Consider the following 15,129-nt stretch of genomic DNA (forward strand, 5'->3'; position numbering starts at 1 on the left):
AGATGGCTGACCACAAAGAAGGTGATACACAACTCTTTGTGAAAGTCTCCTCTGCTTTAGACACCCAAGCCTCAAATTCTTTGGCAAGAACAACCAACAAGATCTAGTCTCTCTTTGAAGTCTATTATGGAGAATCCATGTTTTTGGTCTTGAGGCTTTAGTGATTGGTTGTCAAATTCTGGCTCTACCGCTTCAAGATGGTTTATACCAGAATCCGGATTCACTGAGTGCCAACATAATGAATGAGACAGTGTAATATTGAAGTTACTGTAATTATCTTCTGAACCATCCTAATGGGCGCTCAAAAATTGTTTTTTTTTTGCCACTTGAACTTGGTTGTGGCATTTTTGTATAGAAGTACCCCCACAAAAGCTACCATCATTTGCAAGTGTTGACATTTTTAAGTGAGTAAATTGAAAATCAAAATTCCTTTTGCTTGCAGAATAAATGTAAAGTCAAGTTTGAAATCAGTTAACATGACCCTTCTAAGTTCTTGACCTCTTTTTCAAATCCACAATATGTCATTTATTATCTTAGCAATAGTAACAACTGATTCTCAATATCAGATCACCTTTCAAAAAGGCCTAAACAGTGCTACAGGTACTCTCCTTATAAATTAGTCATGTTTTGACTCAGAGATCCAGATATTGAGAAGACATATTCAGCAATTATACAGGATCCATGAAAATCCAATAACACTGTGGTCCTACACTGAGAAAGGCACAGTGCCGTAACGAATCTTGAGGGGGCCCCCTGCAAACTACATGGAGGGGGCCCCCCCTCCCATTCTCCGTACCAGTCTAGAGCTCTCAGGCCAGCGATCCGCCATACTGTAGGGAATGTGGGGCTATTGTTACGCCACTATCACCAATACAGCCGTTATAAGTAACACTGGATGGTGGAGTTAAAGGTTGGGCTTAGTCTGCCAACAGGCTATCATAGGTGGTGGTCCATTCATTATAGGGTCCCTGCCATCAGTAGGCCGGGGAAGTTTGCCCAATTTTAGGGGGTTTCCTGATGCAGACTCCTGTCATGATATACAACATCGGGCCCACTCATCGTTCAGTTTTGACAAAAGTGCATCCACTGCTCCTTCTCGTTTCCGTTTTAAAACATTAGACAATGCGACAATGCAGTATTTCAAAAGCAGATGTAACTACAAAGAACAAATTTTGATAATACATTTTTATTGGCAGACAATAGCAATCTTAAGAGGCATTACATAGCTTCATACACACTTTAACCCCAATTCCATCACAGTCTCTCTCTCTCTCTCAGTCAGTAAGTCTCTCTCTTTCAGTCAGCCAGTCTCTCTCTCTCTCTCTCTCTCTCTCTATCAGTCAGTCAGTCTATCTCTCTCTGTCATTCAGTCTCTCTCAGTCAGTCAGTCTCTCTCAGTCAGTCAGTCAGTCTCTCTCTCTGTCAGTCTCTCTATCTCTCTTTCTGTCAGTCAGTGTCTCTCTCTCTCAGTCAGTCTCTCTCAGTTTTTCAGTCTACCACTCTCGCTCTCGGTCAGTCAGTCTCTCTTAGTCAGTCAGTCTCTATCTCAGTCAGTCTCTCCCTTTCTGTCAGTCAGTCTCTCAGACAGTCTCTCTCTCTCTGTGTGAGTCTCTCTCAGTCAGTCAGTCTCTCTCTCTCAGTCAGCCAGCTAGTCTCTCTCTCTGTCAGTCTCTCACTCTCTCTGTCAGTCAGTCTCTCTCGCTCTGTCAGTCTCTCTCTCTCTCTGTCAGTCAGTCTCTTTCTCTCAGTCAGTCTCTCTCTGTCAGTCTCTCTCTCTCTTAGTCTCTCTCTCTCTTAGTCTCTCTCTCTGTCAGACAGTCTCTCTCTCAGTCAGTCTCTCTCTCAGTTTTTCAGTCTCTCTCTCTCTACCAGTCTCTCAGTCTCTCTCTCTCTCTCAGTCTCTCCATTCTCTCCACTCTCTCTCCACTCTCTCTCTCTCCACTGTCTCACTCCACTCTCTCTCTACTCTCTCTCCACTCTCTCTCTACTCTCTCTCTACCCTCTCTCTGTCTCCACTGTCTCTCTCCACTTTCTCTCTATTCTCTCTCCACACTCTCACTCTCTCTCCACTCTCTCTCCACTCTCTGTCTACTCTCTCTCCACTCTATCTCTACTCTCTCTCCACTCTCTCTCTCTCCACTCTCGCTCCACTCTCTCTCTCCACTCTCTCTCTCTCTCCACGCTCTCTCTCTCTTCTCACTCTCTCTACTCTCTCTCCACACCCTCTCTCTTTCTTCGCTGTCTCTCTCCACTCTCTCTCCACTCACTCTCTCCCCACTCTCTCTCTCTCTCCACTGTCTCTCTCCACTCTCTCTCCGCTGTCTCTCCACTCTCTCTCCACTCTCTCTCACTCTCTCTCCACTCTCTCTCCACTGTCTCTCTCTCCACTCTCTCTCTCCACTCTCTCTCTCTACTCTCTCTCCAATCTCTCTGTCAGTCTCTCTCTGTCAGGCAGTCTCTCTCTCTCTGTTGGTCAGTCTCTCTCTCTGTCAGTCTCTCAGTCTCTCTGCCAGTCAGTCTCTCAGTCAGTCTCTCTCTCAGTCAGTCAGTCTCTTTCAGGCAGACAGTCTCTCTCTCCCAGTCAGTCATTCTCTCTCAGTCAGTCATTCTCTCTCTACCTTAGTCAGTCAGTCTCTCGATCTCTGTTAGTCAGTCTCTGTCAGTCAGTCAGTCTCTCTCAGTCAGTCAGTCTCTCTCTCAGTCAGTCTCTCTCAGTCAGTCTCTCTCAGTCAGTCAGTCTCTCTCGCAATCAGTCTCTCTCTCAGTCAGTCAGTCTCTGCCTCTCTCTGTCAGTCTCTATCTCTCTCAGTCAGTCAGTCAGTCTCTCTCAGTCAGTCTGCCAGTCAGTCAGTCTCTCTCTCTGTGTCAGTCAGTCTCACTCTCAGTCAGCCAGTCTCTCTCTCTCAGTCAGTCTCTCAGTCAGTCAGTATTCAGTTTCTGATTCAGCCTCTCTACTCTCTCTCCACTCTCTGTCTTTCTCTCTACTCTCTCTCCACTCTCTCTCCACTTTCTCCCCACTTTCTCTCCCCACTCTCTCTCTCCACTCTCTCCACTGTCCCTTTCGTCACTCTCTCTCCACTCTTTCTCTCCACTCTCTCTGTCAGTCTCTCTCTCTCTGTCAGTCTCTCTCTCTCTGTCAGTCTCTCTCTGTCAGGCAGTCTCTCTCTCTGTTGCTCAGTCTCTCTCTCTGTCAGTCTCTCTGTCAGTCAGTCTCTCTGTCAGTCAGTCTCTCTCTCTCTGTCAGACTCTCTCTCTCTGTCAGTCTCTCTCTCAGTCAGTCAGTCTCTCAGTCTCTTTCAGGCAGACAGTCTCTCTCTCCCAGTCAGTCAGTCTCTCTCAGTCAGTCATTCTCTCTCTACCTTAGTCAGTCAGTCTCTCGATCTCTGTTAGTCAGTCTCTGTCAGTCAGTCAGTCTCTCTCAGCCAGTCAGTCTCTCTCAGTCAGTCTCTCTCTCAGTCAGTCTCTCTCAGTTAGTCAGTCTCTCTCGCAGTCAATCAGTCTCTCTCTCAGTCAGTCAGTCTCTGCCTCTCTCTGTCAGTCTCTATCTCTCTCATTCAGTCAGTCAGTCTCACTCAGTCAGTCTGTCAGTCAGTCAGTCTCTCTCCCTCTGTCAGTCAGTCTCACTCTCAGTCAGCCAGTCTCTCTCTCTCAGTCAGTCTCTCAGTCAGTCAGTATTCAGTTTCTGAGTCAGCCTCTCTACTCTCTCTCCACTCTCTGTCTTTCTCTCTACTCTCTCTCCACTCTCTCTCCACTCTCTCGCTCCACTTTCTCCCCACTTTCTCTGCCCACTCTCTCTCTCTCCACTCTCTCCACTGTCCCTTTCTCCACTCTCTCTCCACTCTCTCTCCACTCTCTCTGCACTCTGTCTCCACTCTCTCTCTCCACTATCTCTCCTCACTCTCTCTCCACTGTCTCTCTCTTTAGTGTCTCCACTTTCTGTCTCTCCACTCTCTCTCTCGCTCTCCACTCTCTCACTCCACTCTCTCTCTCTCCCCACTCTCTCTCTCCACTCTCTCTCCTGTGTCTCCCTCCACTCTCTCTCTCTCTACTCTCTCTTCACTCTCTCTCCTCTCTCTCTCTCTCTCTCTCTCTCCACTGTCTCTCCACTCTCCACTCTCTCTCTCTACTCTCTCTCTCTCCACTGTCTCTCGCTCTCTCCACTCTCTCTCTCTGCTCTCTCTCTTTCCACTCTCTCTCTACTTTCTCTCCACTCTCTCCACCCTCTTTCCACTCTCTCGCTCCACTCTCTCTCTCTACTCTCTCTCCACTCTCTCTCCATACTCTCTCTCTCTGCTCTCTCTCCACTCTCTCTCTCTCCACCCTCTTTCCACTCGCTCTCTCTCTCCACTCTCTCTCTCTACTCTCTCTCCACTCTCTCTCCACTGTCTCTCTCTCCACTGTCTCTCCACTCTCTCTCTCCACTCTCTCTCTACTCTCTCTCTCTCCACTCTCTCTCCACTCTCTCTCTCTACTTCCTCTCCACTATCTCTCTCCACTCTCTCTCTATTCTCTCTCGCCACTCTCTCTCCGCTGTCTCCCTCCACTCTCTCTCTCTACTCTCTCTCCACTCTCTCTCCACTCTCTCTCCACTGTCTCTCTTTCCACTGTCTCTCCACTCTCTCTCTCCACTCTCTCTCCACTCTCTTTCTCTCTCCACTTTCTTTCTCTCTACTCTCTCTCTCCATTCTCTCTCCACTCTCTCTCCACCGACTCCCTCCACTCTCTCACTCTACTCTCTCTCCACTCTCTCTCCACTGTCTCTCTCTCTCTCTTCACTCTCCCTCCACTCTCTCTCTCTCGCCACTCTCTCTCTCACCACTCTCTCTCCACTCTCTTTCTCTCTCCAATGTCTCTCTCCACTCTCTCTCTCTCCACTCTCTCTCTCCACTCTCTCTCTCTCCACTCGATACTCTCTCGACACTCTCTCCACTCTCTCCACAATCTCTCCACAATCTCTCCACTCTCTCCTCTCTCTCTCTCCAGTGTCTCTCTCCACTCTCTCTCCACTCTCTCTCCCCGCTCTCTCTCCACTCTCTCTCCACTCTCTCCACTCTCTCTCCACTCTCTCTCTCGCCACTCTCTCTCTCGCCACTCTCTCTCTCTCCACTCTCTCTCACAAAGTAGTGCGCGTTCTAACAAGAGTGCTTACCTGAGGGCACCATTTTGCTGCCTCGTCCCTTCTCATTTGAGCATTGCCCTATGGAGAATGCTGTCTCTGGGGCCCCCATCCCGATCCTTGTCCTTGTCCCTTCTCAGAGGAGCAGAGCCCTGTGGGGAATGCTGTCTCTGGGGCCCCCACCCCCAGAGGCCTGGTGCTCTGACAGAAGATAAACAGTGTAACTTTTTACATTGTTTCTCTTCAGTCCTGGGTCAGCGCAGAGGGGTATGGAGCAGGCTGCAGACTGCAGCTGCCTGAGAGAAATCCACTCACTCTACCGATGAGCTGAGGGGGCCCCCTTCATGTACTGAAGACTGGGGGTCCCCCGTACCGCGGGGGCTGCGGGGTGTTTGTTACGCCCCTGGAAAGGCATACATTTGCAGGGCATAGAATGAAGCTGGCTCCACAGAGACGTGGCACAAATCGAAAGACGTGGCACAAATACTTTGTGTACATTGGTGCACACCTGCGTTTGCAGGCATTATCACATCAAAACCGGACCTACGAGCTTTACTAATGCTTGTTTAATTAGGCAACCCCTAGCCTTAACCTTTCGAAGGAATGCTCTAAAATAAAGTGCTTTTCATACAGTGACATATATTATCGTGGTTATGATTAAATGAGGCCCTTCATCCTTAATTCTTATTTACACAGATAGTGCATCCACTAAATGTTACATCTAGAAACTTAATTCAGTACATTGTTTTTATGAATTACATCTATTAAAAATAACACAATGCAACTGTATTCTTAAGGCTCTGTAGAGGACAATTAGTAAAATCGAGTACAAATTATAGAATCTGGGAATGTTCTTAACTTGGACTTGGGCAAACTGTTACTAATGGCTGCCTGTAGGTAGTTGTGTACAACCTTTGAATGTAGAAAGCAAATACCAGACTAGTTTCCTATACCTCAAGGGTGTGATTTCATCTATTTGAAATACAAGATTTGAGGGGTTGAAAGAGGACGTGTCTTTGGGACACATTAACTGTCGCACACGCACCCCAAGCAATTCAATAATTCCTCCTTAATTAGTCAGTTAATTAGAGCCTAATGGGTAGATCTTCACGTAGGTATATTTTGGAACTAGTACTCACATATTTTGAATTGCAGGTGTACTTGTTTGGTCCCTTTTAATGTCTTTCAAGAGGGTTTTAGGTTTCCCTGTGCCAAGCATGCAGGATAGTTCTGAACATTGCATCCTTCCATGGATTTCTGTTTGCTTTGTACTGGAAATGTCCAAGGGAAGTACCCAGGTTTTTGTGCATGACACGCCATGAAGCTCTACTGCATGCATCTTTCAAGATACCTTTGGGCATCACAGGAGGGCAAACATGCTCAACTGTCTCAAGGACTGCCCATAGGGAGAAGGACCAGGCCAGGCCATTCCATGTCATGGGGAGCTGCACCAAGCTGTGTTGCATTGAATGGGTGCCACGATCTTCCTCATTAACTGCAATGCATTGATGGAAGGGCTGCCAAATTCTACTGCATGGGCCTTCTCTTCCTAAAGACTCAGTTGTTGAAAAGGAGCCAGGGAAAGTTAGGCCTGTTTGAAAAATCAAGCCCAAGTAACTTCTAGCGGACTTACACACTATCCATCTCGCCTAACAGTGCAAATCAGGTCTATATTTCTGCTTGAGAAAATCAGGCTTTTTTGTCTCTACTAAAGAACATATTGTGCCTACAATAAACATCTCTATCATACAGGAAATATTTTGAATTAATGTAATATGCAGACTAGCAGAGAAAAAAAGTGAAGCAAGAAGCAGATACTTGTGCAAAACTAAATGCAGCAAATCTTTTTTCACTTCAGATGGGAGTTTGATGTTTCTTATATTTCCGTCCTTTACAGTGCTGCAAAAGCAGAGAGATTCTTCTCCTTCCCCTCCTCCACTTCCTGAAAGGACACAGGAGTCCTTCGTGCTGGCTGAGGAAGTTCCTGAGAGAAACCGCTTAGAGTCAGTGGCTGAGGAACTTCCTGAAAGGACCCCAGACTCTTTCCTGATTCCCGATCCAGAGGACCGTGAGTGGATATCTTTTTTGTTGTGCTTAAAGAGTTGTGCTATATCCTATTGGTTCACATGAAGAACAGTGGGTATTTGTAGCCCAGGCTGGAGATGTCAAGTGTATGTATTACTAGTCTATGTAGTCCTTCTTGTAGAAATAGAATAATGCATATTTGGCCTCTGTTAGTTGAATATGGGAAGCGTAATTTGGCAGAGGTGTTGGTTGGTTTAATGGATGATCAGAAAAGATCTCTTTTTGGGGTGAGTATGAGGGAATGTGTTGTCTCTCTGTCTTGCTTTGTTGTTTACACAGTCTTTCTGTTTACTTAGGCAACCGGTTGTTTTTGACCTATGATAGAGATGGGATAAATAAGTTTCAGTATTAGCTCTTACAGTGATTCATGCATCCTTAAAAAAAAGATTGGTTGAACCTTGAGATGCCGTAAAGAGGACAAGTCTTTAGTGGAAAACTACAGGGCTAGACTTGCCCTTGTGCATGTGAGTCATGTCTGTAAAAGGTTGAGGGGCACAGACACAGGCCAGTGTTCACAATCTCCTTCTGTTCAGGCAGGATGACAAGGACTATCTTGTAGCTCAGGATGCTGATATCTTCTAGCACTCACACCAGTAACCACAAACAGCTCGCCTGCCTCTCAGAACAAGTATAAATCGTGCAGGACTTTGACCATGCCAGTGTCTGTTCTGTTCACAACAAAGAGAGAGTGGCCCTACTGTCCAAGAGATGGGGTACCATATACAATGAATGTCTTATAAAATAAGGTTTCTCTCTTGGATCTAAACTAGTAACAACCTGAGGATATACACACTCAGTTATACAAAGGGCATTCACATATTCTCCATACACTAACATACCAGAACCCATAAATCAATAATAAACCAACAGATCAATATGGATACCACAAAAATTAATTTATTAAAAAACATAATAAATCATAGGAGACACAATGATGTAATCAAAGAAATTTAAAAAAGACATCTATTTCAACAGGAAAAACTCATACACATAACAATTCTGCTTCAATGTTCATGATAGACAAGAACAAGTGAAAAATCTAAAATCATCATAGCTCTGTTAATTCGACTGAATCATCAATATCAGAGTCAATCAATTCTTTTTATAATTAGACTCAAACTTTCCTCGAATTTAACAATCATAAAAGGTTGTTGACGCGTTTCGGTGAGCCATATATTTCTCTGCCACCTTCTTCAGGACTGTCTCTCTTTAAAAAATGGCACAATGTCATGTATGTCATATAGTGACACTATTCAGTCTTGAAGGAATATAAAGTTTCATTCCAATTTCATTATTAATGTTTGCTGTCTTCTACTTTCTTAAAATCACCGATTCTAAAACTACGGTTTATGCTGGTGTGTCATAGGATCCACAAATGTAGTTCAGGACCTTGTGTCTCCAAGATTCAATAATCCCAAAGGGGAGCCAATTTTAAAAGGTCCACAGCGGTTGGATGCCCTCCAGCTGTGGTGTTCTTTTCATCAGAGACAAATAAGTCCTCCATTCAATATACGTGGTTTCCAGATATTCGACAGTCACCATTAAGTATTGTGGTGTGTATCACAAGGTTCTTTTAGAAATCCATCCGCAACATGAGTTGTCAGAAGGTATGTTAGTGGACTGAGTATATGTGAATGCCATTTTGTATTATTCAGTGTGTATATCCTCAGGTTGTTACTAGTTGAGATCCAAGAGAAACCTTATGTTATAAGACATTCAGTGTCTGTTCTGCGCCTGGATCAGGAGCCTCATTAACTTAGTTCTAGTGGGTGACAAGGGTCGTAAATTTCTGCAGCGGGCTTCGCATAGCTTTTATGATTATCTTGACAATTAAGGGAAAGTTAGGAGCAGGGTTGCACGGATCATGCCTTAGGCTCATGAACTGGCTCGGTCTGAAGAGCATCGCCAAATAAAATGTTCAGGGGAGCACTGCCTGCTTTCCCTGATGTTTTCCTAAATGGAAAACTAAAAACAAAAGCAGGTTTTCATTTGAAAATGCAAACACAGAGATGGTGATTTGCTGCCCCTCTGCAGGCCACCATCAGTGTTTCTAGCCAACCACAGGGGTCAGAAATTGCCAAATGAATATTCATTAGGCAGGTCGTCTTGCGATCCCCGGCAACTGGTAATTTTGCAAAGCAACCAAAAAGTCTATAGGTCACGTCGCAAATTAAAATTTCGGTCGCTAAAAGTCAGTGCACAGTTTGTGACCACGTTTTGCAAGTAGTATGTTAGTACCTCTGGCCCACAGTTCCTACAGATATTCAATCTTTCCTTTCTGGTAGATAAATCTAGAGAAGGACCTTTAATACAATCTGAAAAGTCACAAATTGTTGAAGGTTAGAAAGTGGGAGGGAGGTTGGTGGGTCATAATAACGCTGGAGTCAAAGCCAAAGATAAGTGAAGATTGAAGATTAAATGATTGATAAGTTTGAAATCTGAAAATAGAAATGGCATAGACGTTCTTTCAGATAAGTAGGATTCATTTCCAGTTCTCTGTTCATGAAACTTCCCCAGCTTTAACAAGGAGCCTAAATCTTGAATGAAGAGAGATATATTTCACTGCCCTTTATTCCTAAATTTCCAGAGGCCATTTTACATTAGAGGCATCTGAGATGACCAATGACATTCTCATTTGGATACAAACAATGGCATGAGTTCATTTTGTTTCTTTTATAGGCAGGTAGTAGTGCCAGTGAGTGGACACACACTTACAACATGTTTCTGCTGCCTTGATCAAAAATGAATGCAAATGCTGTGCCTTAGAGTAGATGAAAAGCTATTTTCGTGGAACTTGAACCTGTCAGAAGACTGGTCTGTGCTCGCCCCAGGGCTCTAGGTTCTGGTAGCCAAAGGCTGGGTTATCATGGCCATGGTGTGCAATCCGCGGCTCCTGCATTACTAATGCGATTGACTGAAATGCACAAAAGCGCACACTAACACCTTTTATTCTAAAAGATGTCACTTTTCGTTACCAGACCTGCAGATACATCAAGAAGAAAGTAATGATGCAGCTGCAACTCCACCCAGACTTGGAGCCCCTGGAACAAGTGCCACAAACCAAGCAAAGGATCCTTTAAAGCGCTTCGCGAGGTGCAAGGTAACCTGCATGTTCAGTTTTATAGCACAAATAGGAAAATGGGAATATCATTGGTGAAGATCTTAACTGCAGTATAGGTTATTGTGAAGGGATTGTGTGAAGTGGCGTGGTCTGCGTCTCCCAACATGCTAGCCCAGTCAAGGTCCGCCACAGTTTTTTTTAAATTATTCAACAGAATTCATAGGATGGGAGTTAATTAAAACACTAAATAATACATGCATACTATACAAATAGCAAAAAATATCAGGAGGAGTGTGGCCCTAAAACAATTTTGAATATTGTTTATGAAAATAATGGCAAATAGAATCCGAAAGAGTGAGGGGATGCCCTTAACAGCACTGTTAAAAACTAAAAGCCTTGCTTCCAAAACCTGCATCAGCTCTCCAGTTATTTTCACCCACCCGTTTATATGCAACGTGCCATTTGGTGAAAGAGGGTAGCGCCACAGCTGATGCACTAATCAGTGTACTGAATGGTTGGTTGGTCAAAAAAGCTAGACCACCTGTGGCTTCAAGGCTCCTAAACAGACAAGCTCACTTACTATCATTGCACTAATATTAACCCCTAGCCACTCACTAGCATTACACTAACACTAACCCGTCATCCATATGAACCCCTCCTACTAATTTGAGAGCCTGTCTGTGACCATAATCAAGCCTACCAATCATTGAGTAATTGGTAGCACAGAACTAGCTAATGCAACGGATGCAAAAATTCCCTAGATAAGAAAGGTCCTTTCAAGCCCCATGCTAGTAGTATGTGAATCCCGTAGCATCTTCCAAGAGCAAATTATGTTTCTCCCTAAGGGCCCTGTTGCAATCTCTCATATCTCAACCACCACCTTATACTTACTGTGATTTTAAAGACGTATGGCTCTCAGTACACCAGCCAGCAAACCTCTAGATGTCACATAGGAATGGAGTCATGACAATTTCTAACCCCCACATGTTTCCAGAAAAAGGCCAAGTTAAATCACGGTTAGGCTACCCTGTATTTGAGGATGGTATAAAATTATAATTCATTTGTATTAATACTGAGTTTCATACAACTCTAGATCAGAGCTCTCAGCTACTTCTACCACACATTTGCAAAGCCAATAAGTCTGACCGTGGCTGTTAGCCTTTTGGTTTTTATCAATGCTTGTTTTATTTTGTCATGGTTTTTGTAAAACTTTATTATTGCTGAAGCATCCCAGCGCTTATCAACCAAATACATACCAGTAGCTAAAAGCAAAACTATGTTTTTGGTTTTAAAAAGCACACATTGCCATAGTATTTCTGGGCATTTAAGTAACTGCTCTGTGAGTTGGTGTGCTCCTTGTAAAAGGGCAGAATGCTATCACTCACAGTGAAGTTAGCTAATGGGTGAAGGGGTCTGACCAACTACCCCCTACTATATGCTGTAGTGAGTGGATAAAAAATGTGAATGACTCAATGTTAGACCATGGATGAAGAGGGCTGGCTGAAATCCCCTACAAGTAAGTAAATTATGCATATCATTTTACTCACATCAAAAGGTCTTGGCTAACGCTAGGCCTAAAAATAAGTGGACAGCTAGAAATATGTTTGTTCAATAGAGGACTACCTATCTGAGTCTAAAAGTATGTTGCAACAACACGAAACATTGTCAGTAAATTCTCAGTTAGCAAATCTGTCCTCTCATCGCCCTGTTCACTTCACCTCTCTTCTGTTAAATGAATGTTCAATGAATTAATGAATAGTTCATATTTATATCGCACTGTTAACCTCAACAAGAGGCATCCAGGCACTTTTTTAAACCCTTTGCTTGAATAGAAATAGCAACAGAAAAGGAGAACAGACGAATAGTTAGTCATTAAAGAATTAGATCAAATAAGCAGGGCTTCTGCAGTTTACAGCACCTTAGAAAATTGCTTGGAGACCTCATTGATAGAGGCATTGCATTTTAGGCCTTAGAAGTGCTAACTGAGATCAATCTTCCTTCTTTTCTGAGTTTTTTTTTTATATCTAGGGATGCAGAATAGATGTTGAGAAGCTGTACAGTTTGTACTAACACATGGAGAACAAATAGTGATGACATATAGTTGTCTCCTCTTGGTTAAAAAAAGTTCCTGATATACAAAAAGTGCATTAATACGGCTTCTTTTGGTGACTAGTAGGCAGTGAAGCTTGTAGGAATAGTTAGAAATAGAATGAGTTACAGTTATTTAAAAAACCAACCTTGCGGCTGCATTCTGACCTACCTGTACATTATGAGTTAGATATTTGGAAGACCAACCAGTAGTAAGTTATGTGGTCCAGCCAGGATAATATCAGACCTTGATCAGATCAGTCCAGATCTTTCGAATGGTAATCACTCCATGATTTTTTGCCTGTTGTGCTGGGATAGGTGGTGTTTCCAGTTTTGATGACAACCATATCTGATCCCATAAAGAAGGGCTTATGAAGACAAATGCCCTATTGGATCTGTGTACAACTCTACATCATCTCTAGTCCAACCTCCATTTTCCAACTAGACCAGGAACACGATGCGTTAGGTTTTGTTTGCACCCTTATTGAGTCACAAGAAAGGAAGACCAGGGTGCAGGCTTTCTACAGCCTTTCCGATGTGTCTCAAAAAAGTTGTAGTGGGCAAGGTTATTTAAGTAACAAAGTTCAAATGCTTAAAGTGTGACTGTAACTCAATCTGTGTAACTTCTTTAGATGGTAAGAAAGAACTCTCAGAGTCTCTAATTGTGGTTCCCTGGTCCAAGGGCAATATAGAATTGTGTTTTACTTAGGTGATTTGAATGCCTGGGAAGAACAAAAATGTGCTATTAAACATTTGCTCTTTTCATTAAATAATGGAACCCCCTATTCTTTCTGCCATACAATGGAAATGGCTAATGAGCAGATAGCACTCATCAGTTTCTTTCCTGCGCACAAATAAAACTCGAAGCAGGGAGCTTTGGTCCTGCAGTCCACTCTCCTTCCTGCAGCAACTCTCCAAGCATGCGCAAAGCTTAAATACTGTTTTGTTTTTAGTTTAGTTACCATGCACAGCAGTGACAGAATCCTAGTTTCAAGGCTCAACTGCTCTAAATACAGGGGCAATCAATTGTCACAATAGTAGAAACATTCCATGGTATAACCTAAGATGTGATAGCTATCCAGCTGCACAAGTAGGATTCTAAATTCACTCTCATCTCCACATTCTATCCTGCCTCTTCTAAGGACATGCAAACCGCATTGAAATCCTCTGATCCTAAGTGGCAGTTCTCATTGTGCTCATCTAGGTATGACAAAAAAAGAAACCCCTTGAACTCACCAAATTCCTTCCTGGGCACCTGACTCAAAAGGGATGCATTGAAGTGTTTATAAGCTGGTTCTCTGAACAGGCCTGCTGTACTCTGCAAAAGTCTCAAATTCGAAGTCTTTTGCCCCAGTGACCCAAACTTTTCCCTACACTTATTTCTTTACACATGAGGGATCACAAAGCCTTCTGATAAGTCTCCGGCAATAATATTCCATATAGCTTGACATCCACATCTCTCTAAGTGCTTTCCAGCCTGCCAACTGGAATAGTATGTCCCTTGACCTCCTCCCCCCTCCACAATGGCCTCTTGTCACACTTTTTGGTCTCTTGTTTTGATCAGCTCTGTCTTTTTCTTCCCATGGTTGTTGCCGCTGAAAAGTTAACTTGCACGTGTTTCAGTCAGTAAAATCGTAGATGAACTCCATCCACCCACAACAGTGCTGTGGAGTGAGAATCTGCAGCTTGATACAAACTGGCAGTGACCAATTTAACCTCAGAGCACAACATTTTCTTCTTTGGCAATTCCTTTACTCACTCTCCTGCAACCATACCCGCCCTCCTGTAGAGGGAGTACCCCAAGAGGACATTGTTGGCCTGACTCTTACCTTCAAGTAGTACTTCTAGTGTCTCTTGCTCCTGCTCTAAGGGGGAACGGTAAAAGATTTGGGTGGTTAGGATCCCACTTTTAAACACATGAGGGGATGTGGATTAGCTGTTTGAGTTGAGTTGTTTCTCTATTAGTTGTCTTTTAAGTGTCCTACCTAGGCTGCTCTTCAGACACAGCCCTGATGTCAAGTGATGCTTCTCACAGCAGGTAGCACTGAGGCTGACTCTGAGCAGAAGCACCCAGAACATAAGCACACTGAAGTGTGTTTTCTTCATCTTGCTGTCATCAGCTTTTAAGCATTAATTAGACACAGATAGAAGTGTAGCGAGGACCTAGAAAGTTCATCCTTCATGAAACAAAAGAAACTGCAGTGTCACTTTTTAGCCCTGCCATCCAGTAAATGACAGTGCTCAGGAAGAACTAATCAGAAGATCAATGATAACTTAGGGCTTTGTTACGACTTCAGCAGTCCAACCGCCGGACCGGCGAATCCGCATATGCCACAAGACCACAATGCCGGCGGTCTTAAGACTGCCACATTACGACTGGACCACCGGGCCAGCAGTGTGCCGGCTGTGGTCTTGCACTGTCTGCATGCTTTGGCTCACTGAGTGAGCCTGAAGCCAATGCAGCAGCCCAGCAGCGTCTGAACTTTTGTGTGCACACTGCTGGTATGAACCATGTCATGAATGCCACTCAAATCATGCGCACCAGTGCAGGCTAGGAGGGCTCAACATGTGCCTCCAGTCATATTGCAGAATGGCCAAGAACGCCTGGGGGCCCTGTTTTGGGTACCCCCTCCTTGCCATTCCGCCAGATTTTTCATGGCGGATTCAACACCATGAAAAGGCCTGTGGAAGGGTAGGTTATAAAATGGATGGCAGTGCTGGGCTCGGCACCGTCTCCATTCTTCCCCACTCTGAACACTGCCAGCACCACAGGATTCAG

General features: G+C 44.1%; 1 protein-coding gene across 1 annotated transcript in view; it reads left to right on the forward strand.

Moving 5' to 3' along the window:
• Positions 1-15,129, forward strand: part of PTPN22 (protein tyrosine phosphatase non-receptor type 22) — a 533,173-nt gene that overhangs the window by 414,967 nt on the left and 103,077 nt on the right. Inside the window, exons 19-20 of the mRNA XM_078644425.1 lie at positions 7,014-7,184; positions 10,180-10,301. Coding sequence (XP_078500551.1) covers positions 7,014-7,184; positions 10,180-10,301 — 293 coding nt within the window. The remainder of the gene's footprint in view (positions 1-7,013; positions 7,185-10,179; positions 10,302-15,129) is intronic.

The sequence above is a fragment of the Lissotriton helveticus genome, chromosome 5_1 (assembly GCF_964261635.1).
Source record: "Lissotriton helveticus chromosome 5_1, aLisHel1.1, whole genome shotgun sequence".
Classification (NCBI taxonomy): domain Eukaryota; kingdom Metazoa; phylum Chordata; class Amphibia; order Caudata; family Salamandridae; genus Lissotriton; species Lissotriton helveticus.